This window comes from Alligator mississippiensis, chromosome 7, assembly GCF_030867095.1.
Source record: "Alligator mississippiensis isolate rAllMis1 chromosome 7, rAllMis1, whole genome shotgun sequence".
In the NCBI taxonomy this organism is placed as follows: Eukaryota; Metazoa; Chordata; order Crocodylia; family Alligatoridae; genus Alligator; species Alligator mississippiensis.
The window spans coordinates 88,562,297-88,589,254 of record NC_081830.1 but is presented as its reverse complement, the minus strand read 5'-3'; the positions used below and the strand labels follow the sequence as shown (position 1 = coordinate 88,589,254).

General features: G+C 56.2%; 3 protein-coding genes across 3 annotated transcripts in view; 1 reads left to right on the top strand and 2 right to left on the bottom strand.

Annotated features, from left to right (window-relative positions):
* The window catches only part of ATP13A5 (ATPase 13A5), a 49,186-nt gene extending 38,025 nt beyond the window's left edge, over positions 1–11,161 (top strand). The window contains exons 21-30 of the mRNA XM_059731270.1: positions 1,049–1,128; positions 2,244–2,286; positions 3,067–3,176; positions 3,882–3,978; positions 5,072–5,144; positions 6,533–6,707; positions 7,907–8,085; positions 9,286–9,374; positions 9,833–9,913; positions 10,643–11,161. Coding sequence (XP_059587253.1) covers positions 1,049–1,128; positions 2,244–2,286; positions 3,067–3,176; positions 3,882–3,978; positions 5,072–5,144; positions 6,533–6,707; positions 7,907–8,085; positions 9,286–9,374; positions 9,833–9,913; positions 10,643–10,843 — 1,128 coding nt within the window. The 3' untranslated portion in view covers positions 10,844–11,161. The remainder of the gene's footprint in view (positions 1–1,048; positions 1,129–2,243; positions 2,287–3,066; positions 3,177–3,881; positions 3,979–5,071; positions 5,145–6,532; positions 6,708–7,906; positions 8,086–9,285; positions 9,375–9,832; positions 9,914–10,642) is intronic.
* Positions 11,162–12,754: 1,593 nt separating this feature from the next.
* Positions 12,755–16,606, bottom strand: PLAAT1 (phospholipase A and acyltransferase 1). Its single transcript, XM_006270907.3, has 3 exons — positions 15,256–16,606; positions 14,594–14,862; positions 12,755–13,817 (listed from the first exon to the last, which is right to left on the bottom strand). The coding sequence occupies exons 1-3, from the start codon at positions 15,482–15,484 to the stop codon at positions 13,716–13,718; spliced, it is 600 nt and encodes a 199-aa protein (XP_006270969.2). The 5' UTR covers positions 15,485–16,606; the 3' UTR covers positions 12,755–13,715.
* Positions 16,607–19,237: 2,631 nt separating this feature from the next.
* LOC102571956 (IgGFc-binding protein) overlaps positions 19,238–26,958 on the bottom strand; it is a 72,987-nt gene continuing 65,266 nt past the window's right edge. The window contains exons 65-72 of the mRNA XM_059731873.1: positions 26,569–26,737; positions 25,814–25,987; positions 24,957–25,087; positions 24,297–24,496; positions 23,005–23,143; positions 21,484–21,609; positions 20,713–20,824; positions 19,238–19,492 (exon numbers count right to left, since the gene is read on the bottom strand). Coding sequence (XP_059587856.1) covers positions 19,336–19,492; positions 20,713–20,824; positions 21,484–21,609; positions 23,005–23,143; positions 24,297–24,496; positions 24,957–25,087; positions 25,814–25,987; positions 26,569–26,737 — 1,208 coding nt within the window. The 3' untranslated portion in view covers positions 19,238–19,335. The remainder of the gene's footprint in view (positions 19,493–20,712; positions 20,825–21,483; positions 21,610–23,004; positions 23,144–24,296; positions 24,497–24,956; positions 25,088–25,813; positions 25,988–26,568; positions 26,738–26,958) is intronic.

Below are 26,958 nucleotides of genomic sequence, written 5' to 3'. Positions count from 1 at the left end.
GCTCTCCTTTCCCCTCTCTTTTGCAGCCAAACCTACTGGCGGTGAAAGCTGCTGCACGCCCGCTACCCACGGCTTGTGATCACCCCCAGCCTCAGCTGCACTCGCGCCGTAACAAATCTGACCCTCAGCCCCAACATGTTTAATCTCCCATCACAAGCCTGGTGCTGGTTGAAGGGCTCTTTAGACCCAGTTCTCAGCTGATATAAATCATTGGGACACTGCTGAGATTAATGAGCATGAACCTCGGCCAGTTTATAACAGCGCGAGAACCTGCCCCTGTACATCGTGTGGCTGAAAAACACAGTTACCACCGCACTATTTCATGGGCACGGATAATGAAGAGAGCTGGATAAGTTGCTCTCTCCAGATCCCTCCTGCTCTATGCCCCGAGCAATGGATGAAAACAGCCGGACTGGAGCATTTTGTCTCATAAAGTATTAATGGGAACCACAGCATTGAATACGCCACGCTTATTCAGGATCACAAGGGCAGACATCAGCATTTCTAAGGCTCTGATGGGAACAAGGATCACTGCGCCAACCCTAGCACTGTGTGCAGGTTGCTGCAAAAGGGAAGTGTTGAAAAGACAAGCTACATTTAGAGGGAAAATGTGTAAAAAAACCCCCAAAAAACAGAGCTGGGTCTCCACTGCAGCCCCCCAGGGACTCATCCAGCATTTCCTGCAAGTGTTGGAAGGGAGCCCCTTGACCGTGCTGGGCTCAGGATCAGAGCCATGCCATTCTTGCTTTGCAACTGGGATTTCTCCCTCTTCCAAGTTTGTGGGTCTCCCGATCCCAGTTCTGGCTCTGCCGTGCGTGTGCAAGAGGTGCCGTGAGTGTGCAAGAGGTGCCATGCTCACATTACCAGCACCCCAGGGCCCAACAGCTGCTCGAAGCTGGGCCAGGTGGGTCCTCGCCTTGTCGGGAGACTGACGGGGACAGCTTAACGGTGGTTTTTAAACACCAGCCTGCTCCCCCATGGGCCTCTTGCACCTCTTGGGAAATGAAATGTCTGTCGAGCTAGCCTTGCAATGTCCTTCTCTCCACAGATCCTAGTGAACGGCACAGTTTTTGCCCGGATGTCCCCCAACCAGAAGTCCAGCCTCGTGGAAGAGTTTCAAAACCTGAAGTAAGTCCCTTGCTGGATCAAAACAGGGACACGGTCTCTTTAAAACATGGTTAGAAAGGATACTGCGACAGCCAGGAGCTAAGTGCCGCTTCAATCTGATTACAGAAGTCCACTTTCCACCCTCCCTCCCTCCCTCCCTCCCTCCCTCCCTCCCCAGGTTTGCATCTAGCCAGCCATTACCCATTAAAAGCAACTACTTTAAACTAATTCTAATACTCAGCATCACAATAGAAGAAAAACAGGCAGCTCTAAACAGGGTGAGGTGAAATCAAAGTAAATGGGCCTGGGTTGCAACCTCAGCTGCAACAGGAACTCTTACGGCCACTCCACTTTGCTGAGTGGAGACCAGATCTGACTCTCACGTGTGGCCTCTGGTCTGCAGCGCGTTCGTCCAGGCACCTCCCTGGGAATGCCCCCCTGAAGAGAACAGGCATTGCAGGGGGGAGAAGTGTGGTTTGCAATGCAGAAGCAAGAGCAACATCCTATAAAAACATTGAAGTGACTTTTTCTCCCTGGATATTTGGCCAGGAAAGGAGTACCCTCTGCAGACAGCGGCAGAACAGGCTTCCCCGCTCGGCCGACTTCAGGCACCAGCCCCCCCTTAGCATTTGGCCGCAAATACAGAAAACAGGGCTTTCCAGCAGGTTATTTCTATATTCCCGAGCCTGTCTGCGAGGCCTGGCTACCAGCCACGTGGTGTGGGACCTGCCTCTTCTGGAGCAGAAACCACGCTGACAAAAATCCCCATGAAATGACTGAATTGTTACAGCAGGGCTATGCTCTGTTGGTCTAATAACAGATATCACATCTACTCGAAGACCCTTGCCTGAATTGTTAGACACAAATAGCCACGTGCACACACCATGCATTACCACGGCTTGAGCACATTAGACAAGCTGCCGATATTTTATTCCAAGCAAATCCCCTTTCCAGTTAGGTGTGCATTGAAACGCTCACAGTTTATAAAAGAATAACCCCCCCAGGATTTTCGTATGTACAGTTGTTTTTTTGTTTCTCATTTAACACATCGCATCGAGGAATGAACACGTATACTTTGGTGACCATTTAACATCCAGAGTACAACTCTTCTTTTGTTTTCTCCTTCCCCCCCTCAGTTACTACGTGGGCATGTGTGGAGATGGAGCCAACGACTGTGGGGTACGTAGAAACCAAACTCACTCCCAGGCTCCTGGTACCTCCTGTCGCATTGATCTGTTGTGCCAGGACTCATGAAAGGAGGAGCTCAGGCATTACATCTCTGTTGCCCCAAAGCACGTGAGAGCACATTCAGTCGGTGCATCCTTTCAGAGCCATTTCCAGGAGTGCTTCACATAAATGTGCAAACAGGAATAAACCATGCCCAGAAATACCATGCTGGAGCACTCCTATTTATTTCCCAAGTTTGTGCTGCCTTTGAAACTGCATTAATTGAATTTGCTAGGCTGTACAATGCAGTCATTTTTAAATTACAAAAAAAAAAAAAAAAAAGTTAGCACGTTTGACAAAGTTTGGTGAGAAGTCACTTCTGTGCTCCAAGGAAGCCAAGGTGCTGTGTCAAAGGGAGTTTAGAAGAGAGCAGTAAAGGAAAAAGCAGCAGGGGACCCTTGGTATTGGATTACAAAGAGACATTAGATACCAAGACCTTGGCTCGAGGATTACTAAGGAGGAAGGTGACATCCTGTAGGCTGTGGAAGGGGAGACGATGTGCAGTTCACAAGTAGGGTCATGGATGAAACGAAGGAAGGAAGCTTAAGCCGAGTAGCAGGAAACGCTTCCCGATGGAGAGAACAAGCTAGCTTTGGGGCAGAGGAAACCCAGTTGCTCCAAACCTGTGAAACACAACTAGCACGCACCCAACGCACACAGTGAGGAGCAGCCCCCCTCGCCCTGCACGAGTGTGCCCCGGGACCTCTTCCTTCTCTTACACTTGTGTTGCAGGCTTTGAAAGCAGCCCACGCTGGGATCTCGCTGTCAGAGCAAGAGGCATCAGTGGCTTCGCCTTTCACCTCCCAAATCCCCAACATCGAGTGTGTGCCAGAACTGATCCGGTACGTGGAGGCCCCCGCTCTGCTTTGTTGCTCACACACTGTGAACTTTCCAGCCCGTCACACGCAGGGGGATGTCTGTGCAGAGACTGCTCCTGCACCGGGAGCGTCACACCCGTCACAATGGGCTGTAGGGACAGGTCCCACCCATGCTAAAGCAGCAACACAGCACAGGCCTGACAAGTCACCAGACAGTTCAACAACCACCCAGAAGCAGGGCTTTTCACTAGCAGATTCACTGTGGAATAAAAGCCAATTTGCCCTTTAACAGAAAACTGCACATTATACCTTGTTTTTCAGCTGAGGTCAGAAACAAAACCGAGGGAAAGATCAAAGCAGCGTACTCACCGTAGATAGACCCGATTTCCTTCCTTGTGTTGTTTCTGCAACACGCCGTCTTCCGTGCACGGCAGCCGGGGACGGGGCAGGGGGACGCTGTATCACCTGAGCACACACACATACAAACGCCTGGTTACCTGGGCCCGGCTTCTCCACAAACGAATGGGAGATGGAGCAGAAGCAGCGCAGCAGTCCTGTAGTGGTCACAGATTGGGACCAGATGTTGCAGACACCGTGTCCGCTAAACCTCCCTGTGATGCCTGGAGGACACGATATAGCCCTTGTCTGTGGGTCCCCCCGGTCATTTATCAAGCCGATATCCCAGTAAAAGTGCTTGGTCCTAACACCTACTTTTTTTTTCCTGGGCAGGGAAGGCCGTGCTGCTTTGGTGGCTTCCTTTGCAGTGTTTAAATACCTGACGCTCTACGGCTTGATTCAGTTTATTGGCACTTCGTTGCTTTTTTGGGTAAGCCTCTCAGACCAGCCTCTCATGCAGGTTTTCATCTTCCCTACTATACTGTTGCTGTGCTCAGGTTTGCATCTCCCCTAATGCAATATTGCTGTGGGGAGAAGGGGGTTTCTACATTGCTCCAAAGGTGTCAAGAGCGGTGTAAGAAACAACAGAAAGCAGCAGTCAGGTGAGGCAATAAGTGAGTCCTTTGAGCCTGCACCAGGTCCTTTTAAAGGGAAATCACAAGAGGAACCAAGAGCATGCACCAGCTGGGAGTAGGGCTGGTTGCAAAGTGACCACACCAGGGATGCAGCCGCACCATTAAAGTGCTCAGGAAGAAATGCTGGGAAAAGCCCTAAAGGAGGGTGGAAGAGAGTTAATGGGGGAAAGGCTGCAGCAAGGAAGATGCCCTGAGGGGAAGGGCCTCTCTTGGGGATTACTGCTATATTAAGACTCTTTTCTTATTAGGGAAGCAATCTGATTGCCTCTCCTAGCTGTGAATTATCCCTAACACCCACTGACTTGAGCATGGGCTTAATTCTTATAGCGGCATGGAGCGCCATAGGGCTCGGCCAGGTTTCCTGGGCATGGCAACATTTGCAGGACTGGAGCCCTAATTAACACCAGAGCTTAAATCTTAAACAATATTATACATGTATATATTATTTATAATTTGTTCTTGTGTCCATACCCTATGATTTTTGGAGATTTCTGTAAAATGTTCTGTTAACTGACAAAGGACAAAGTTATATACACTTATATTAGAGAAATCTCCAAAAATCATAGGGTATGGACAGAAGAACAAATTACATTATGTATCATAATATATACTTATTTTATAGATATAGATCTCTCTCTCTCTCTCATATATATATAGATATATAGATTACTGTGTCTAGTTTTGGGCCCTCCACTCCAAAAAGGATGTGTATGAGTTGGAGAGAGTCCAGCAACAGAAGGGAATGAAAATGGTTTGGGGTTGAAAAAGTTCATTTTGTGCAAATTAGGCTCAGACGGAGCAGCCTAGATTGGTGCCAAGCACATATGCCACGATGGAAAAATCCTAATCAACCTTCTGTAACACGAGCTTTCCCTTGGTTTCCTTCAGCAACTACAAATCTTTGGGAATTACCAGTACCTCATCGAAGATGTTGGCATCACACTTCTGGTTTGCTTAACAAGTAAGCGGCTTGGCAAAGCCTACCTGTTTATAAGATGTGTTGTCTGCAAATAGCCCACGCTGGTTTTGTTCATCCATCTAAACAGAAAACCATCTTCTTCTGGCAGTGATGCCACAGCCATTGCCAGGGGTGGGGTCGGGGAGTGAAAATGAGCATAGGGTTTGGCCCGGGATCTTTTGCATTTGCAATTGCAATTGCAGTGACATTGCCTTGCACTTATATATGCTGCTTCAAGTGGAAGAGAGGCTGGTCAGGGGCTGAGACTCTGCAGGGACTCAGAAGAAGTGGGTTTTGTTCCTAGCTCTGGTACTGTCTCTCTGTGTAACCATGGCTAAATCACTTAGCCCGTCCCTTTCTGCCTAAGCTCTTCCTGTGCGAGCCTGCGGCACCCCTAGTACATGGCCTCAGCTGCAGGCTCCTGCAAAATGAGCAATGGCTCGTGCTCGCTGCTGCTCGCACAATACAGCGATACGAACCCGGCAGCTCCCGGCAGAGCGCTGCTCTCAGCATCGATGTCCGACGCTTCCTGCTGCTTCGTGGGATTGTTCAGACTCTGGAGAGGATTTTGACTCCTAGAGTTCCAGGGGCTCCTGGGATGTCCACGAGTGAATCGCTATAGCACGAAACGGGGAGGGCTGGGGCTGCGGGATCAGCAAGGGCAGACGGCGTGACCCGGTTTGCTATTCGGCTGTAATGCAGGGCATGCGAGGAGGGGCTGGAAAAGCAGCCAGACAGGGAGATGAAGGCCACATTTTGCCTCCTGCTTAGTCTCACTATCAATCCAGGAGAGATGCAACCCTCAAGAAGGCTTGGTTCAGAGATGATACCTTGTATGAGGCCAACTAAGAAATCGCCAAAAGAATGATCTTTCTTTGCAAGCTTTCAGGCACAACCACCCTTCTTCGGGCTGAAGGAAAACTAAAGATGGTAAAAGTCTCCTGAGGTAGAAAATAAACTTCACTGTGCACGGAGGAAGCTGAAGGTGGATGCCTGTTCCTTGGGGCCCTTTGGGCGAGTTGCCCTTTGATGTGCAGAAAAGGCAGTCTCTGCATATCAGTCCAGGGGCACGAGTTCAAACCTTCCCCTAGACAGGTACTGAAGGCCAGCCAGAGTCAACCGTGCTGGCAGTGGTCACTCAGGCTGGAAGCCAAAGGCAGGGGCCGCTAGCCACATCATCCCTCATGTGCCACGGGAACTAATAGTGTACAAGCCGAATGCATTTCCTTGGCATGTGGCGCGTTGCCCTCTTCCTTGGCTGTCTATTAGTGACAAACCCTGCAGCCTTCACATGTGGAGGAACATCTGGGAGGAGCCGGGCCAGGCCGGGCTGCTCTACGCAAGCCACCGAGCCAGGCCTCCCGGCGACACGAACCCCTTCTCTTTTCCAGTGAGCCTGACCCACGCCTACCCAAAGCTGGCGCCTTACCGACCTCCAGGCCAGCTCATCTCTCCTCCCCTGCTGCTCTCCATCGTCCTCAACGTGTGCTTCACGACAACCATCCTCTTCGGCGGTTTCCTCCTGGTGAAGCAGCAGCCTTGGTATTCGGAGACGCCCAACCCCAGGTAAAGCCGGCGCTTCTCCTATCCGATCCCAGAACCGTGCTGCCGGCTCCGGGCAGGGGCTGAGACACGGGGTGCGCTGCAGCTCTCGGGGACGGGGAGCGTGCCGACCCCGACTCCTCCATGCAATGGAGAGTGGCCCCCCACTCGGGGAGCGCAGGAGTCTGCATTTATGCAGAACAGGGTGAAAAGCAACTTTGCTCTTCCCACTGAGCCCGTGCTACCCTCCACGATGCCGGTGCTGAGTATAGCGTGCACAGAGGGAAGCATGTGGCTCGGAGGCATTGCATCCCTCGTGGCCTTTGCTGTGCATTTAGCCCTGCTCAGGCTTTCACAGCAAAGGCAGAGCAAACAGATGGACACGAGACCAAACCCCACTTTCCTGCCCTCACCCAACCAGCCCAGCTGTCCTCCCTGCAGCGGCTCTGGAGCCCTTCCCTTTCCGAGCAGACCCCTCCTGGGAGCACAGACGGCCGCTGGGTCTTATTCTCCATTTGTCTTCATGCAAACGTGGTTGTGCCCGGAGTCAGGAATCGGGTGTCTTCTGTGTTGTAAAATGTCCTTCTCAAATCAGGAGCTGCCTACACCATGTCCTCGCGGAGATGTGCCCAGGTGGTCGGGCAGCCGGGCAAGGGCGTCCCTGCTCCGCGGGGCCAGGCCCGGGCTCTCGGGTGCTTGCATGTTCATGGCTGCACGGTGCTAATCAGCAGGGAGGTGGCTGGGAGAAGGGTGCAAGGATCCTGTCCTGTCACTACCGCTCCCGGAGCTGAGTGCAGGGCAGAGGCTGGGACTTTGTGAAGCAAAACAGCACCTTTTATTGCTGCACATTGTCTCCCGCTAAGACCGTGCCCAGGGCAGTAGAAATGCAGGGTGGATAGGATGGCAAGGTTCTTTGGGTAGATGCGATATCTTTTATTAAACCAACTGAGTAGATGGGAAAAAGTTCTTTGCAAACTTTTGGGCGCAGCCACCCTTCATTAGGCGTAGGGCGCGGATAGGATGCGATGCAAGAGCTGCTTGGCTCTGGGGGCTTAACTTGCCTAAAAGCCCAGTTTGTACAAACACGAACGCCGTGCCGTGCAAACAAAAATGCACCGCACCAAAAAAAAGCCGCATTAAAATGTTCAGGTGGTCTACATTAACTCCCGTGTTGTCTACGCACGCCTGCAGAGGTGCCTCACACGCAGCCTGCTCTTTTGCAGAGGGTGTCCCCAGCCCCTGGCTCCTGTCAGCACCGCAACCACAAATGCTACGCACGTCCCCAGCAGCGTCCTCAGTTATGAAGGCACCACGATGTGGCCGCTGGCGACCATCAACTGCATAATTATAGCCTTTGTGTTCTCCAAGGGGAAGCCGTTTCGGAAGCCCATCTACACCAACTGTGAGTATAGCTGGACTCCCGTGCCCTTCGCAGACCGGTGCTCCCATCCTAAAACAGCTCTGGCAGGGAGCTAGCTGAGACGGTGGTGCTCTCATTCGCCTCATCCTCCTAATCTGAGTGAAAAATAATCCTCTTAATATGAGTCAATCTGGCTAAAAGCCAGCATAGATTATTGTAGTGGGAGCAGCGTTGGCTGGGTTTAGCCACGGACCCATGCATAACTCTTTAGCAAGGCCAGCAAGCAGGTCTGAGGATCATTTTTGTGCCATCACAGCCCCAAGAAAACAGAAGGACGTGCCAGCAGATGGAAAGTGCGTGCATTGCAGAGGGCACCATGCTGTAATCATTGCCTGTTAAACACTGAATAATCATTTGCTGAGTATCCGTATCCACAAACGAGCTCTGTGCTGTCTCCGCACAGCATGCAGCCCTGCCAGCTCTCTCTGCACCCAGAGCGGGGCAGAAGTGGTCTCACAATGCCCTCCTTGCCCTCCCTGTCTCGGTGCCTGCAGAGCAGTGCTGGGGCCTGCTCAGTCCTCGGCCTCCACCGTGGCAATGGACAAGGCTGCTGAAGGATACCGCTGACGTGGACACTGGCACCCAGATCCTCAATGGGGCCCGGTTCCCATTGACCTAAGAAGGGGTTGGGGGCACCTCCGTACATTTGAGCTATTAGGAACTGCTCTGCAACCACCAGATCCTTTGAAAAAGGCAACAGACCACTCCAGAGGGCTGTATATATTCCCTGAGCAATGCCCCAAACGACCTGGCCTCCAGCACACGGCACTAAGACCCCCCATCCCTGCACGGGTTGTTGTGCTGCAATGCTCCGTGTCCGCAGTGCCCATTCACACAAAGGAGTCATGCACACGGGTCGGGGAGGAAATAGGGCCCACCGAGACACGTCTTGTCCCCCCAGGTTTGCTGGATGACACCACGGACGCCCCTTTTCCTGCCACGTACGTGGGTAGTGTGCATCAGCCCGTATCTGCCACATCACGCGTGCAAATAGCAGGGATGCAGGGGGTTCGTTTTGTCCCCCAGCTCTTTCCGTTCGCCAAGCCAGTAAGCGCTGCTGAACCAATGGAGGCGGCGCGAGCGGTTCAGGAGCTGCCGGCCCCACGTCACCACCAAACACATCGCAAACGGCTCGGGGCACTGACACCGTTCACAACTCAATTAACACTCTTGTTCCCCCAGATATATTTTCACTCTTCCTGCTCCTCCAGCTTGGAATCTGCATTTTCATCCTCTTTGCTGACATCGATGCTGTGTACCGTGGGATGGAGGTAAGGAGGAAGGGCAGCTCATGCTTTTCCACGTCCCCCACCCTGGCCAGATGCCTTTTGCACAAGTGGAAGAAGAAAGATCTTGAGGCACAAAGTGGGGACTTCATGGCTATGCTGCCGTCTCGCTTCCAGCCACCGCAGCCTTAAATGAGGCTTCCTTAATGTGGCCTTCGGATGCAAGGGTAGTGCTGCCTACCAGTTATGTCTGGCCAAGTGGGAGCTTCGGGTCAGTGTCTTTTGTGTGACCCTTGGAAAGCCAAGGAGCAGGGCCCACCATTGAAGTGGCTTGATCCTCTCGGCCGTCTGAGGAGACAACGCGATGCTGCTGTCATGTTAACCTTAGCGCTAAGCCGTGAGAAAAGACATCGCCCCAGCCTTGGGGGCGGTGAGGGATCGGCAGAAATTGGACAGAGACATTTGAACCCCAGTGACTTGTTCTGCTGTTTCTTTTCCAACAGCTCCTCTGCACTCCCACGATGTGGAGGGTTTATATCTTAATCACCGCGTTGGTCACCTTCTGCGTATCATTCGTGGTGGAGGTGAGTGTGCCTCTTTATCCCCTGAAAGCCAGCAGAAGCAATACGTGCTTCCCATGCATTTCTTTCCTCCCTGCACGAAGAGACTGTAGCTCCTGGTCGAGTGTAAACCCCAAGAGTTTCTCATGCAAACAACTCTGAAAACATTCAACCGAACCTCATTGTGGTAATGCCACCGTGTGCATGGCGTGCCATCCCGTCTTTCACATACGCCTTGTGCGAGGAGTGAGCCTGAATGTTTTCAGGGAGGAAAAGTGAGGTTTCATTCACTGATTACAGAACAAGGTTAGGTTTGCAGACCGGGGACCGGACTAGCGCAGCTTCCCAGGGCAGAAGCAGGCGCTCAGAACCAGCACGGCACGCTCCCAGTACGGTGCACTATTTCGGTAGTGACCAACCCGAATGCAATGCGTTGCACGGATGGAAAGGGGGAGAATCCACTTGTGAGCTAAAAGGCAGGAATAAAGATAACCCTGGAAAAAGGGAGGAATAACGATAACACTGCAAAGCAGCGCAGACCGCGGGGCCTGCACTGGAAGGGCCCGGTGCTCTAGTCTTTGACGCTTGCAGGAGGTTGGGGTGAAAGTCTGCGTAGGGGCAGGATCAGGCTGTTCCTAGGCAAGGTCCACACGTGTTGGTGAGGGCAGGATCTTACCCACTCTCCCTAGCACCCAGTTTAACTCTGCTCGCCAGTGCGGGAAGCAGCATTAACTCCGCACCGTCATTTCCCAGGACCTCGTCCTGCAAAACAGACGTCTCTGGCTGCTGATTAAGAAATGCTTTGGCTTCCGCTCCAAGAGCCAGTACCGGAAGTGGCAGAGGAAGCTGGCGACGGATCCAACGTGGCCTCCTTTGCAGAGAACTGATTTTGCAGAAAACGGCAAGAACGAGATCTACACAAACCCAGCCTACGAGCACAGCGAGGAGAAGTGAGCCTTCCCGCAGGAGCCCAGCCACAGCCTTCGGGCAACCTCCCTAATTTATAAGGAACCTGGACTAGCTTCACTGTTTTTATGTGTACAAACACCACTTCCTTTTTGCTTTATTATTCTTTTTTAAATATAAGCATGCCAATACCAGCCACGTCACATCATTTGAGAGGTGCAGGTGGGGTCTGTTACAGTTTTGCCCTCGGACACTGACAAGCACTTTCTTTTTGTAGAGTAACCATATTCAAGGTAGTTTTACTCACTCAATTGCTTTTTATGCTAAATACAGGTATCTGTTCAATAAAACTGGTATTGCAGAAAACTGGTAAAACACGGAGTCTGATTCCACTCGGTCACTGCAGACCTGCCCGGGTTTCCAACGTGCGGCGCTCAGCCAAGTCCACTGTCCAGCACATCTTTACACAAAGAAACTTGCTGTGCGGCTTCCCCCGGGCAAGTCAAGGGATTTGACTTTTGCTTTGCTTTGGGAGAATCCCAGTCCGCAGGTGTGGTGTTAAGGCACGTCCCTTTTGCCCCCTGCACAACCCATGCACGGACCTCATCCTGTGTACCGGGAAGGTGAGGTGTCGCTGGAGGAGCACACGTGAGGGGATTTGCAGTGGAGCACGGACACTTCAAGTCCAAGCTGCACAGAAAGACGAACGCATGGAGAGTTTGTTATATTATATATAACAATATATACTTATACATTGTTATATATAATATAATTTGTTCCAAATAAACTGAGTACGTGGTACGCCTCTTGCTGTTGAGGTCTCGGGCTCTGCAGGCTCAGACTCGCACACCTGAGCGTGCGCTCTCATGCTACGTGGGCTCAGCACTGCCGTCATGGGACCCCACGTGGGAAATGAGGGCAGAGCCTGCTCCTCTTTGATCCCACACACGACTCAGTCAACACTTGGACCAGATCACACGGGTGTCAGCACGGGGCAAGAGGGTGGCCCTGCCAGGCCATGCTGATGTGCATCTCTCTCCATGGCTGGGAAGCAGCCCAGTAGCATCAGCCCTGCATTAGAGCTGGAGGCACACGCTGCTCTGCCCACAATTTCATCCCCTCCCGCCGCTGCGCTTTACTTGGCTGTTTTTGGCTTGTTCTGGGCAGACCTGAGAAGAGCCTCGCATTCAAAAACCCACCTAGCTCTGTGCCAGCGACATAGATCAATACAAGATTTCACCCTAAGAAATCCTTGCCTCTCACTTCATTGGTGCCAGGAAGGCTACCAGCATCCTGGGCTGCATTGGTAGGAGCATTGGCAGCAGATCAAGGGCAGTGATTCTTCCCCTCTATTCAGCACCGGGGAGGCCACATCTGGAGTCCTGTGTCCAGCTGTGGGCCCCCACTACAGAAGGGATGTGGACACGTTGAAGAGAGTCCAGCGAAGGGCAATGGAAATGGCTGTGGGGCTGGGGGACAGGACTGGTGAGGAGAGGCTGAGGGAAATGGGCTGATTGAGTCTGCAGAAGAGAAGACCGAGGGGGATTGAATAGCAGCTTCACCTCCCTGCAGGGGGGCTGCAAAGAGGATGGAGCTGGACTGGTCTCAGTGGGGGCAGATGACAGGACAAGGAGCAATGGGCTCAAGCTGCAGCAAGGGAAGTTGAGGTTGGATATTAGGAAAAACTCTCTCACTAGGAGGGCGGTGAAGTGTTGGGACAGGTCACCTAGAGAGGTGGTGCAGTCTCCATCCTTGGAGGTGTTGAAGACCTGGCTAGACAAAGCCTTGTCTGGGATGTTGTGGTTGGGACTGGCCTGCTTGGAGCAGGGGGTCGGACTAGATGTGACCTCCTGGGGTCCCTTCCTACTTTTATTTTCTATGATTCTCTGATTTCTGGACCATCCTGGCTCCGACATCACTGACCCCACCATTCACACGCATTGTAACAAAACGCCTCCGTGTTGTTTTCCATTGTATTTAAAAATCAGCTTTAGTTCAACAGGAAAGCAGAACAGCAGACGCGGCTGCGCTACGAGACGCAGCCAGGGGCCCCGCACTCGGCATTCGGACGCTGAAATCACAGACGATGGACGCTCCCGATTCCAGCCTGCCTGTACGCTTGAAAATGCGTAACAACTTTATAGCTGGTTCCTCTCCAGCTTTAACTGAACCCGTGGCAAAGTCCTGCAAATTCTGAGTAAGGCTCTGCCCAGGAGAAGCCGTGTGCTCCTTGATGGGGGTGGCTCTCCGGCTCCATCTCCCCCAGCCGGTCTGAGGATGAGTCCCGCTTCTGACAGCTCCACGGAGCAGCGCAAAGAAACCGCTGCACAGGCAGGAGGGAGGAAATCCGTTTCTTGGAGCAAGTCAAACATAGGAGGGACCGCTAGAGTCGGGACTCGGTCCTCCTTCCCGTGTCACGCAGCTCCGGGCTCGACACGGCGGCAGCTCCGAGGTGCAGCACGTGTCCCGAGCACCTACACGAGGACAGCTGCAAGCCAGCGTGACCGGCCGTGCGTAGAGTCCGTCGGGCAATGGAGGGGAAGGTTATCACAGTTCAAAAATATTCCTCTAAAAATGTGTAAAAATGGTTTTCCAAACAAGTAAAAAAACCAAAGCTATTCACTGAAAAGCCCCAGGAAAGCAGAGTCTGGACAAGCCCCGTCAGCAGCCAGCGCACAGCAGGCGCCTTTCCCAGTTCAGCGCGCCAGTGCCCGGCAAAGCCGTGCCCGTCAGGGTGAAGCCGTTGCTCGTTAGTGCACTGCAATGCACAGGCACACCATCGCGCCCAGATCGACCCGATGCACGCTCCAGCCGGGCGTCCTGGTGTACGACGGTCTGTGTCCGCTGCAGCTTCATCCGCCAGCTGCCCCGTGCAGGCTGGATTCCAGCGTCGGTGCCGGACGTGCACCTGGGCACGCGACTAACAGTGCCGCTCTCGGGACTTGTTCTGAAAGAAGCCCAGCAAGGAGAACGCGCCGGCAGCAGCGGTTACGAACCCAATGGCACCGATGGCTCGGTTGGCCTGCAAGAAAGAAGCAAAAGGCAGGCTGAAAACAATCAGGGGCTTTGTCTTTCCTGAACACGGACGCTGCTATTGATGCAGCTGCCAGGGGAAGGCAACCGGCACCTGTGAAGTCGGGCACGGCTCTTGTTAGATGGATGCATCCCACTGGTGTGAGACCCATTGCAGCTCCAAAGTACCCATTCCTGCTTGACAGGCCTGACACCAGAAGGGGCTTGACTGCACGCGAACCCCTGGATAACTCCAGTGTTTGATCCCCACCGAGCCCAGAGGCACAGCCAGATCCCAAGATGTACGTAGACACGCCAGACCCAGCAGCGGCAGCCGCACGGGGCTTGGACCCCCTCTTATAAATTGCCACGAGGAGCTGATGTGTCTAGGCCTTGTAGCTTGTATCCTGACAACCCAAGTCACCCAGACCCACATCAATACTGAAGCCCCTGCTAGATGTTACATATATTTAGCAATAAACGTGTGCAAAGCAGTGATGGCACGATAAAAATGTCTGTCCAACTATAAAAAGAGGCAACCAGCTTGAAAATGTGTAACAACTTTATAGCTGGTTCCTTTCCAATTTTAATTGAACCTGTGGCAAGGTCCTGCAAATTCTGGCACGCATGGCCTGCTCCTGGGTGCCCCCACACAGGGCTGGGGAAGGTGGACAGGGAAATAGGAGCAGCTCCTGCCTGGGCAAGAAGAGCCGGGCAGAGCCGTCCATGTGCACGCGTGCACCATGCACCCCCACATGCACCGTGCACCCCCCCCGCCCCACGTACCTGCTCGGAGACACCCTCGCCATAGCGCAGCAGCGTGACGAAGTGCTCGCAGTTGTTGCCCAGCAGGTCGTAGGAGACCTCCTGGCCGATGAGGAACTCGGCGCGCCGGATGATCTCTTCCACGGGCAGGGGCGTGTAGGCGTCGTCGTACTTGTTGTTGATCTTGTACGTGTCGCTGCCCACCACGTCCTTCAGGAGCTGCATCTTCACCAGCGCCTTGCGGCTGAACACCGACTTGGCGCTGGCCAGCGAGGCCGCGGCCCCCTCGTCTGGGGGGGCAGAGATGGGCTGAGGCTGACCCGGGGCCGGTACAGCACCCAGCTGTGCTAGCTCCAGCCCAGGCTGGTCCCTGCTACTAGGGTCCGATGCCCAGCCGGTGCCATGCACCCCCGGGACCTGCCGGCCCTGCATCTCATTGCAACTAGCTCCCCTGGGCACAGCGCCGCTGGGACAGACGGGCTCACCTCTGCGCTGCTGCCCAGGAAGGACGAGGCGAGGTTATGGGACATGCCAAAGGCCACATAACATCCAGCAGCGGTGCCAGGAGCCCTCTGCTGCTCTGCCTTCAGCATGCAAAGCCCCAGCGAGGCCGGGCGGCATGGCCACGTCAGCTGGGAGAACGTGCTTCCTCCTGGGCAGAGGAGGAGTGGGGCACCTCTTACCTACAGGTGCCACGTTGATGACGTACCCGTCCCCCAGGTACAGCGCCCAGTGCTGGTAGGCTGGCCGGAAGATCTCGATGAGGTCCCCGGGCTGGGGGTTGCCAGGGTAGGTCACGCTGAAGCTGTCGTTAGCTGCCATCTGCAAGGGGAGGCAGGGAGACGCCGGCTCAGCTTGGGTTTCCACCCGATCCTGTGGCGTGGGGCAAGGCGCCTGGGACAGAGAATTCATGGGAAGGGTCAGGCCACGTCCTTATAACCCCCCGGCCCATCCGCCCCCCACAGCCGGGCGATAACACCCCACTGCCGCTGTGACGGCTCCTCCAGCTCCTGCACGGCAGGTCCTGCTGCCCCAAATCCCCTTCCCGTGCCCTGCGATGACCCTGCAGCGGTTGCTCTGCCGTGTCTCGCCGGGCGTCTCCAGACAGCTGCCCGCTCGGGTCTAGTCTGCACGGCTCTGCCCGCGGGTAGCGAGGGCTTTGCAACCCCACCCTCTCCTCTCCCCCTTGGCCCAAGGGCTCAGCTGCCCTTTCCCAAGCCCCATCTGCAGTTCTCCGGACCCGCCAGGCCTCCGTCCTTGCCCAGGTGCCCAGAGCTGCGCTCGCCGGGGGTGCAGGGGGGAGCCGCTGGACAGAAACAGCAGGCGGAGGGGATCCCAGGACAGCAGCTGGGCACGGCCCCGGGACCCCGCACCAAGGGGCTGGGCAGACAGCCGTGCAGAGGCTCACGCACGTCCTGCACGAGCCCCCGGCGCGGCGGCCCGCGGACACCCGGCCTCCTCCGCGCAGCACCCCTGCCCCCACACGCAGCTGGTGCAGGACGGGGAGGGGGAGCCCATGCCACAAGCGTTGCCAGGAGCTCTGGAAAGAATTTGGAGAGCTCCCTCGCCTCCGTCTCGGGTTGCAGCCGCCGGCAGTGCTACAGCACACGCGTGGGCTCTGCCAGCACACACACACACACACACACACACACACACACACACACGGTGGGAACGTGCATGCACACACAGCTAGAGCAAGCACACGGCGGGAACACGAGGGCACACGGGCACTGCCAATGTGCACATACGGCTAGAGCATGCACGTGGCAGGAACACGCATGCACCTGGACACACGCACGGTGGGAACACGCAGGCACTGCCAGCGCACGCACAGGGCGGGAACACGCAGACATACGTGGCTAGAGCATGCACACGGTGGGAAGAGACGTGCACATGGGCGCTGCCAACGCGCGCGCGCGCACACACGCACACGCACACGCACACAGCAGGCGCACGCGCGTGCCCGCAGCTCAAGCAGGACCTGCGTTGAGGCCGAGCGGCTGGACCGCCAGGTTTGAAAGTAGCGCGCAGCCCCGCGCAGAGCCGCGCTCCCGCTCCGCTCCCGGCCCGGCCCTTGGTATGCAAATGAGCAATCAAGGCGGGCCAATCAGGACCGGCGGGGCGGGGCGGGGCGGGGCGGGGCGCCCACCCGTGCCCGGGGGAGCGCAGGACGGACTAGGCTGAGGCCAGGGCGCCGCTTGGATTTTGCACCCCTGCACACGCGTGTGCACACACCTGCTCCGCACGGGAAGGGCTGCCCCTGCCCCTGGAGCACCGGGCAGGTTTGCCCCAGGTGGGGCAAGTTCAGGCCACCGCCCTGTCCACGCAAGCCGGCTTCTCCTTCCTCCAGCGAGGCCCTTTGCACCAGGCGGGCAAAGCCCCTTGGACCCCGGGGCTGGAAGCAGAGTCTGGGTCTGAGCATCGGGGCCGAACGCACCGCAGCCTTCAGCGTCCCTAAGCCAGGGAGGTTTCGGTCTCAGGAGACGCCCCCCGCCCCAGAGACAGCGCAGGCAGCATTTGTGCCGTGCCCCAGCACCCCCACCTCTGGAAGGACTCCCCCGGCCCCTCGCTGGGGTGGGGTGCCAGCCCCGGGTCCATGCCGGCAGCAGCAGTGTTTGGCCTGAGATTCGGGGGAGCCCACCGCGCCCAGAGGAGCTGGACACCCGCGCTGGGGAAAGGGCACACAGCGCGGGGTGGGGGGCACGAGGCCTGCAGTCAGGTCCTTCCTGCTCCCTCGGGGGCTGTGGGAGGCTCAAGGCCACATTGGCGAAGGGGCCGGCGATGGGAGTCCTCCCAGTGCTTGGAGGAAAGGCTGTTGAGCAGGGCAGTGAGGGAGCTGGCGTCTGCATCAGACCTTCCTACAAGTGCTGGAGGCTGCGATGGGGAGAGGAACAGGGGAAACCCGGCTCGGACCCAGGCGCTCCCTTCCAGCCTCCGCGCAGCAGGAGACCGGGCAAGACACACCTGGGGTCTGACCCAGGACGTGGCAGCTCTTATTCTTACCCATCCAGAAATGCCTCTTTCTGCTAAGGATGGGGACATGGGTCTCATCCCCCCTGCGGAGGCGGCAGGCGTAGGACAGCCTCGCGGGGAATCCCTGGATAAGTTTACCGGGGCCCTGGCCTCACTGTCCAAAACACGGAGGCACCCGGGCCCCCGTGGCCAGCCACAGACCCCACAGGCAGCAGCCGTGGGACCCTCCCATGAGGGGCCCCTGAATCTGTGGGGCCCAGCGGGGATTTAGGGCTTCGGCTGCTGCTGTCCGCCAGGGAGAAACCCCCCTCTGTGGAGGGGCTGAGGCTGGTTGTTCCTCCCAGAGCATCAGGGCAAGGGGCAGGATCCGGCCCTCGGTGCTACTGAGAGATGGGCCCCGCTGAGGTCCGCGGTCCAGGGTGTTGGCAAACCGTGCTATTAGTGCACACGCGGGTGGAGATGGTCAGGCCAGCGCCCCCGGCGCACTCCCCCATCATCATCATCGTGAAATTCCTGCAAAGGAGCAAGCAGTCTCCAAAAAGGGGGCGAGTCTGGGGCCGCTTTTAGGAACAGAACCAATGAAGTTCAGGCCCCAGGGGTGCATGTCACCGCTGCGGCTTGCACTGGACGGAGGCACCGAGAAGCGGCATGGGGTCAGTACTGGCGTTCGGGGGCCAGCCCGGACTGCAGGCGGGCGGCAACGGCGATGCCAAGACTCACCGGTGCTCGTCCTCAGGTGTCAGCGACGTGCCTCTGCTCCCCGTGGCACCTGCCTCGAGTCTGGGATGCTGGCAGGCCTTTCCCGTGGCAAAGCCTCCCTGCCTGCAGCCGCACGGCGCAGGTATCCATGGCAACTCAGGAGATGCTTGTAATCTGCAGCCGGGCCGGCTGTGCGGGAGGCTGAGGCACGCGACACCGAGCACCCTCCACCCGGAGCTCCCGGGGGCGAGGGCACGAGGAGGGGCCGTCACTAACAATAGGAAGCGGATGCTGAGCACGCAGATCTGACGCCGTCAGAGCGGCTGTGACCTCCCAGGCACCTGCAGCAATTGGTTTTTGCCTGAGCAGGGGGCTTTGCCCGGCTCTGCTCCCAGTACACAAGCAAGGCAAAGCCCTATTCTGCTCCCCAATAGCGCCGCACGTTCCTGAACGCCTGCGCAGCACAATGCCCTTTTGTCTGCTTGCGTGAGCTCCATGCGCTCGCCCAGCCCGGGGTGCAAATCCCAAGTGCTGTGCTGGGGAGACCACGCGCACCTCTGTCACCCCGGGGTCATCAGGCTCACACCTGCAGCAGTGCCAACCAAGGCCTTGCAATGCTGGCCAGCAGCCCACAGACTTTGGCAGTGTTTGTACCAGGCCAGCACGAGACCTGTGAAGTCCAACTCCAGCCCTGGGTGGTCCAGGGGTGTCAGGCCCAACCCCAGCCCCACAGCAGGTCAGCTTTTCCCTCGGCGGGGACCCCGTCAGCCCCTGCCTGCAGCCAAGCTCTCCGGAGACCCTCGCCCACCTCCTCCAGGCAGGGAACAAGCCCACAGCAGTTCCTGAGCCAGCTGCGGGCAGGGGGCCGCACCAGTTACCCCCGGTGCTGCTCACGTAAGCAGTGCCGCTGCAGTCCACGGCACCTCTGCAGGGAGTCAGGTCCACTTCCCTCCAGCAAGGGCTGGGGACACTGAGGGAGACGAGAGTGCCCAGAGATGTCCAGGGGTTTTATTAGTAAATATTATGCTAGGAAGGGGTTGGGGGAAATCATGAGCAGGAAAAGGGACAACAGTCAGAAGGAAAGCAGGTCGCTAGGAGTGGTGCGGTTGATTTTCTGTCTGATCAAACGCTGTGTTGACCACAAAGCCAAGGTCTTGCTGTCCCGTGCCTTGGTCTAGTGTATCCGTTGAGTGGCTCAAGGACCAAGACCTTTGACTGGCTAATCTCGATTGATCCTGCCTCTTCCTTCTGTAAGGAAAGAGTCAACGTGGGGTTACTGGTTTGCTCCACCATGCTGCCTCATGGTTAGGGACCAGCATGAGCAGACTAATGGGATCTGGGTGGGACTGAGGGGCTCCATGGGCCACATGCAGGGGTGGGTTACACTGTAACCAATGGCCACATGTGGGGGGGGGGGTTACACTGTAACCAATGGCCACATGCGGAGGGGGTTACACCGTAACCAATGGCCACATGCAGGGGGGGGGGGGTTACACCGTAACCAATGGCCGCATGCAGGGTGGGTTACACCATAACCAATGGCCGCATGCAGGGTGGGTTACACCTTAACCAATGGCCACATGCAGGGTGGGTTACACCATAACCAATGGCCACATGCAGGGTGGGTTACACCATAACCAATGGCCACATGCAGGGGTGGGTTACACCTTAACCAATGGCCACATGCAGGGTGGGTTACACCTTAACCAATGGCCACATGCAGGGGTGGGTTACACCGTAACCAATGGCCACATGCAGGGTGGGTTACACCTTAACCAATGGCCACATGCAGGGGTGGGTTACACCGTAACCAATGGCCACATGCAGGGGTGGGTTACACCGTAACCAATGGCCACATGCAGGGTGGGTTACACCTTAACCAATGGCCACATGCAGGGTGGGTTACACCTTAACCAATGGCCACATGCAGGGGTGGGTTACACTGTAACCAATGGCCACATGCAGGGTGGGTTACACCATAACCAATGGCCACATGCAGGGGGGGTTTCACTGTAACCAATGGCCACATGCAGGGGGGGGTTACACCGTAACCAATGGCCACATGCAGGGTGGGTTACACCATAACCAATGGCCACATGCAGGGGGGGTTTCACTGTAACCAATGGCCACATGCAGGGGGGGGTTACACCGTAACCAATGGCCACATGCAGGGTGGGTTACACCATAACCAATGGCCACATGTGGGGGGGTTACACCTTAACCAATGGCCACATGCAGGGGGGGGTTACACTGTAACCAATGGCCACATGCGGGGGGGGGGGGGTTACACCGTAACCAATGGCCACATGCAGGGTGGGTTACACTGTAACCGGTGGCCACATGCAGGGTGGGTTACACCGTAACCAATGGCCTGAGCACCAGGTCGTGTCTGGCTGTGCTGGTAAGCAGTGCAAATGCTGCAGCTCCCAGACCCTGCTCCTGTGTCGAGCAGCTGGGAAAACCCTTACCGGTATCCCCAGAGCACCAGGGAGATGATCAGCGCCAGCACAACAACACCCACAGCGACACCCACGATGATGTAGACCAGGGAGTTAGATCCGCCTGGGATGACCTGGTTATCTGTGGGGGAGAGGCAAGCCCAGGTTCAGCATGCAGGGAGTGAGCAGGTTTCCCACGCCCAGGCAGCTGTAGATCTGTCTGACGTGGCGCGTGTTGGCTTCTGGGCTCCAGCCTGGGGCAGACTCTCGCCCCTCTGCTGCCACTCCCTCCAGAGGCAACTTGAGTTAACCATAGGTTTCTCTTTGCAGGGATAAGCCCTGTGCCCACATCCTCACCATGTCTGCCAGGCACAGGCTGGGGCAGGGAACACCATCAGCTATGCCAGGTCGTGACGTGAGCTGCATCCCAGGGGGGCACAGAGCCCCGACCCTGTATCCCACCCTGAGCACTGAGCACGTGGCAGACTCCGTGATCCCGTGGCTTTGGGCTGTACCTGCAAGTGGATCCTCAGAGGCGAAGCCTCCAGAGCGTGAGCGGGACTGGGCCCTTCACCCACGACTAAGTTTCTGAGTGCCCATGCGATGTGGGCCTGAGTCCGATTTCAATTCTGGTCTCACACCTACTCCTGATTTGTACCCGTGTCACCGAGGGCAGCATCGGGTCCTGGCAGAAGCAGCCTGTTCGTGACTGCTCAGGCCCAGCTGTTTGCAGTCAGCGTACACTGCTTTTGCTGACCAAGCAGGTCGTGTGTCTAACGAAGCTCACAACAGCCTGTTTACCTATCCGGTCTTTCTCGCAGAGAGGCCCCATGTACGGGTCAGGACAGATGCAGCTGAAGCTGGAATCGCTGTTGCCGGGAATGCATGTCCCGTCGTTCTGGCAGGGGTTTTGTAGACACGGAGAACCTGCAAGGAGGGAGGGGGACGTGTCAGGCTCCCAGGGGAATCCGGCCTGGGGAAGCTTTCCCCTGCTCCCCTGCATGAGAAAGGGCAGCCGTACGGTGCTAGTCCATGTTTTAAGGGGTTTCCTTGGCTCAGGGCCTGGTGCTTGAGCAAGTAAGTGTGTCTTAGTGCAAATGGCCGGTGATAGAGTCAACAGAGAGGAGGGCTGGGATGGCATGGAAGAAGAACTGGAGCTGGACTGGTCTCAGTGGGGGCAGATGACAGGACAAGGAGCAATGGGCTCAAGTTGCAGCAAGGGAAGTTGAGGCTGGATATTAGGAGAAACTCTCTCCCTAGGAGGGTGGTGAAGCACTGGAACAGGTGACCCAGAGAGGTGGTGCAGTCTCCATCCTCAGAGGTTTTTAAGGCTCAGTTTGGCTGGGATGATGTAGTTGGGGCTGGTCCTGCTTGGAGCAGGGAGTTGGACTAGATGTGACCTCCTGAGGTCCCTTCCCACCCTCATTGTCTATGATTCAATGACTGAGAGAAAGGGAATAATAGAACTGGGATGAACTTGGCTCATGCACTTGGGGAACCAATAACAGGGATTTCCCTTCTAAGCTGCAAACTCCTCCCTTGGAAGGAGGAGAGGAGAAAGACCTGCCCTGGGTGTATTAGCCAGCATCAAAATGTCCCTATGCCAGAAACACTGTAAATGCCATCCTAGAAGGGATCCAGCCTCTCCACTAGAAACAGGGAAGCAATCACACTGCTGCACCACGAGGCCCTGGGGAGACTCAAACACTGCACACAGTTTTGGCTTTCCCTGTTCAGGAGAGATTCATTCAATCAGAGAAGGGGACTGGGATGATCAGGGGGCTGGAGAGTCCATCACAGGGGCATGAGCAGAGGGGCTCGGCTTGTGTCACCGGGCCAAATGGTGGCTCAGAGTGGAGACCATTGCTCTCGTTAAGGTACCAAGAGGGTAAATATCATGGAGAGAGGAAAGCTGCTTGCACTAAAGGACAAGGATAGGCATGGTTTGGGCAGGGGGTTGCACTAGATGGGACCTCTGGAGCTGTCGTCCAGCCCCACTTTTCTGCGATTCCAAGAACAAACCAGGTTCAACTGGCTGCAAATAAATGGTGGCTGGAGATCTGATGGTTTGTAAGCACGAGGAGAGCAAGGTTGTGGAAGAAGCCTCTGACAAGTGCTTGCCCAAGACATTCTGGGAAGCTTTTGGCAACACCTGACAGCCCCTTTCCTGCCTACATCCTTCCCCCCTGCCAAGAGGCCCATCCTGGGTTCCTGCCCGAGGGCCCTCCTTATACAAGGTCTGCCCGGGTGCAGCGCTTGCTCCTAGAGGGACCCTGGGCAGAGAGCTCAGGGGCAAGAGGACGTGCATAGAGATGGACTCACTCCGGTAGCATCCACGGGTCATGTTGGCCACGCCACAAACCGTCTCGGAGCCACATGGTTTTGGGAGGCAGGAGACGCTGGAGCTTTCCGTGCACACGCAGGTCTGAGAGCAGTCCTCAGTCATGAACGTCTCTCCAACCTGGGAGAGAATGGGGAGTGTGAGGTTAAAAGCAGACCTCAGGTTTGTCCCAGGTCTAACTGGCCCAGGGTTTGACTGGCATCAAAACAGGCATAGACACGCCATTGGAATAGGAATTAACTCAAATTATTGCTATCTTGGTATTTCACAAGCCCTTAGAATGGGACAGGGGGCTTGTGCCGCCGTAGCATCTCAGAGTAAATCCCGTGGCTGCCCCAGAATAAATCCCATGTCCATTGGTAGACTCAGAGGCACTGAATAAAGTCAGCCTGAAAAATAGGAGTGGATGCCAAGCCAGCCCCACAGCCTGCTTGTGTGCTGCCCCAGAGGGAACCCCATCATCATCATGGGCAGAGCCTGCACGTGCTTCAGGTCTGTAGCTTCACCCTATGAAAGGAGGCAGCTGCTTTCTGCTGTCTGGTAGGGGCAGGAAGCCCCTCCTGGGCAGCCGGCTCTGCAGCAGAGCTCAAGGCACAGGCATTTGCGAGGGTCCAGCCCTGTCGGCAGACCCAGGGCTGGAAGGGACCTCAAGCACCATCCAGTCCAGTGCCCTGGATGTGGGGTGTGTTGTTCCCAAGCCATTCCTATGCAGGCACCGGATCAGCAGGAGCACCATGCATGTCAGAGGGCACTTGTACACACCACGGCATTTAATCCTCATTAATGAGCATTACAAATTGTAAACGTGTTTATTTTGGCATGCCGTGTTTGAGTTTGCATGCTCACAGAGCCTGTGAGCTCTCCACTGGTGCTGCTCAGAGCCGCCAGGACTGGGCCCACAGTGAGGTGCTAAGACAGGTCTCTATCACCAGTGCCTAACACATCTATAAGCCCAGGATATCCCTTCTTGCATGCACAGTTATTCAGGGGGCAGATGAGACAGAGCTAGCCCAGACTTTCCAGTGCCATTGCATGGGCCCCCAAAGTGCTTGCATCCATGGTGCTGCTCCCGGCACTTCCTACAGGCAGGAAGGGACCCCAGGAACATGCCGTGACCTGCTCCACCCCCTGCCCTTTCTCTAAGACCCAAAACATCACAGAGCAAATGGCCAGCATGAAGCCACGCATGATTAAGGACAGATTAGGCACTGGCAAGAATTATTTGGAGAGGCCACTGGTGCCAAGCGCTGGTTGGGGAGCGGTCCCCACCCACCTTGTAGTACTGGTTGAGGAAGGTGCAGCCGCACTCTTTGTAGGGCACACAGTCAAAGCCGCTGAGGATGTATCCGGGCAGGCACTCGCAGCCTTCGACGCAGGGCAGGTCGCACTCCGAGGCAGCTGCCAGGTTGCCGCAGGAAACGGGGCAGGCAGACGTGCATATGCTGTACGTGCTGTTGGGGGGACACTGCGGAGCTGCAGACGGAAGTCAGGAGAGGTGCATTGTACCGGGAGGCTGCAGCACGTGGGAGCACAGCGCACCGGCTTCCTGGGACCCTATTTTCTGTTCAGGTTTACTCGGGACCCCCATGAGGAAAGCCAGCACATAACTCGGGCCCAAAGCGTAGCAGCAAGAATGGGGCGCGTCAAGCTGCTCTATGGCTGTTGTGTGCCACTACGGGTGTAGCAGACACACAATTAGCAAAAGAAGAGAGAGATCAAAGCCTATCAAAATGGGAAGTGGGCTGGGGGGGGGGAAGGGGGTCTGCCTCATCTCGTGTGTAAAGAATTCAGGAGTTGGATAAACTGTAATGGGCCACAATAAAGAGGGAGCAGAGAGCGGGACCCGAGGGAAGGATGGGGTGGGGGTCCTTGGCTCTCCGAGCTGCAAACCCTGACTTGTGTGTCTGGAAAGACAGAGCGCCCTCGTGCTCACCACAGGACGTCCGCTCCCTCCAGTTCTGCACGGCGATGCCCCTCTCCTGACACACCAGCACGTACTGCTCCATGTCCCGACACAGCATCTCGTTGTTGTTGGGCTCCACGCACATGTCAAACAGGCAGTTCCTGCAACACGAGAAAGCGTTCATGCCCGAAACATTTGCTGCCGTGTTGCCAGCGGCTGTCCCTTGATCCTGTGCTGGGGCTCTCGCAAAGGCTTTCCAGTACTTTTCTGACTGAGTAATGCAAGAAAGACTATACAAACCTGGGGACACCGGGAAGATGGGGTCAATTTGTTCTCCTGGGCTTTGCATTTGCACGCACCCGTGTGAGCAGCAAGGACACGAGTACCTGTCACGGCCACGTGCGTTTCTGTTCCTGGTGGCTGGCAGAGCTCCATCGTGGACTGCATTGTGCTAAGAGCCGATTTCCTAGATCCCTGCCAGCACGCAAGCATCCTTCCCACATCAGCCTGTATCCTCACCATTACCATGCATCCAGACCTCTGGTTTACTGATCAGCTGCTCACGAAACCTTGCCACCCTGTTACACCCTGAACGGTGGAGACTGCACCGAGAGGCAGTGCAATGCCAGCCGAGCGACTGGGCTCAGCACCAGGTGCTTCCTTGGATGTTTCCAAGACCCAGGTAGACCAAGCCTTGGCTGGGATGATGTAGTTGGGGCTGGCCCTGCTTTGAGCAGGGGTTTGGACTGGATGTGACCCCCTGAGGTCCCTTCCAGCCCTCACTGTCTATGGCTGTGCTGTTTGTGGATGCACCTGACTGTGGAGCCTCTAGAAACACCTTGAAAGAAGAGCTGGGGGAAAGACTTTTGTCGATCCTAGGGACTTACTGCAGGAAGGAGTCTGCTGAGACATTGGAGTGACACTCTCGGAAGGGGCCGTTTGGATCTATCAGGACCCGGCATTTGGAAGTGGTGTTGACATGAAGCAGCTGGCTTTCCGAGCACTCGCTGTGGAACCCGGTTTCCAGCTTGGCATCGTCCAGTTCGTCATCTGCAGCTCGCCTGGAACGGGAAGTCATTGACCGCACATCAGTTTGCTCAGTGCAGTGCTCACACTAATGCACTCTTAGCAGTACAGTGATGGGGTGCAACGCCAGATTTAAGGGGACATCTCACTGCCTCCACCTGCCGTGTCCTGGCTGGAAGAGGAACGGAGCCAGGGAAGCGAGGAGACACAGGGAGTCAGGACAGGAGCAGAAGCATGGGGAGCCTCGCTGCATTTGGAAGCTCCCCTTGCCTCCCAAAGGCAGGGGGATGTCGGATCAGCCTCTGCCTTTCCTCAGGTCATCCAGGGAGGTAAATGATCCCTGCCTGTGCCAGGGTCCATGAGCCTCGCTTGAAAGAGGCCAGACCCCCATGCCCACCCACCCTCCAGTCCGACACGGTGCAACTCCCTGATGTGGCACCAACCCAGGGTGCTGCAGGGGCACTGCCACCTCCTCACGCAAGCTAGAAAAAGACATGAATGACCCCAGACAGGAAGAAGAAAGACCAAGGCTGAAGAGGGTGCCAGCAGCCTCTCTGGAGGTTATTAGGGCCTCATTAAGCAGCCAGCCCTGGCCCGGTGCATATATAGGGTGTACCTGAGCCGATGGGCCGATCTCTCGACGGGGACCTTCCAGCTCTCCCCAAACACGTTCACGTTCCTCACCCGGGAGCCGTCAGGCTTGGTGAAGTCGTTCCTGTACTTGTTATCAAAATTACCGCACAGGCCTTCGACTTTGTTCTTGTAGGTGTTGGCCAGGGTGATGTCTGGGGGTTTCAGAAGGAGAAGCTGATACCGGGACCCAGCACCAGCAAGCGCGCAGAAGGGAAGGACGGGAAGGGTAGGCAGCTCTGTGCTAGGATCGGACCACAGGCAGGGGATGCTAGGAGGGATCCCTCCCTGAATTGCACTGGTGTCCTGTCAAAGAGGCCTTCCTTTCCTGCAGGGCTGCGGTGGTGGGTACGGGGACCCTTGCCCTCTACTCCCA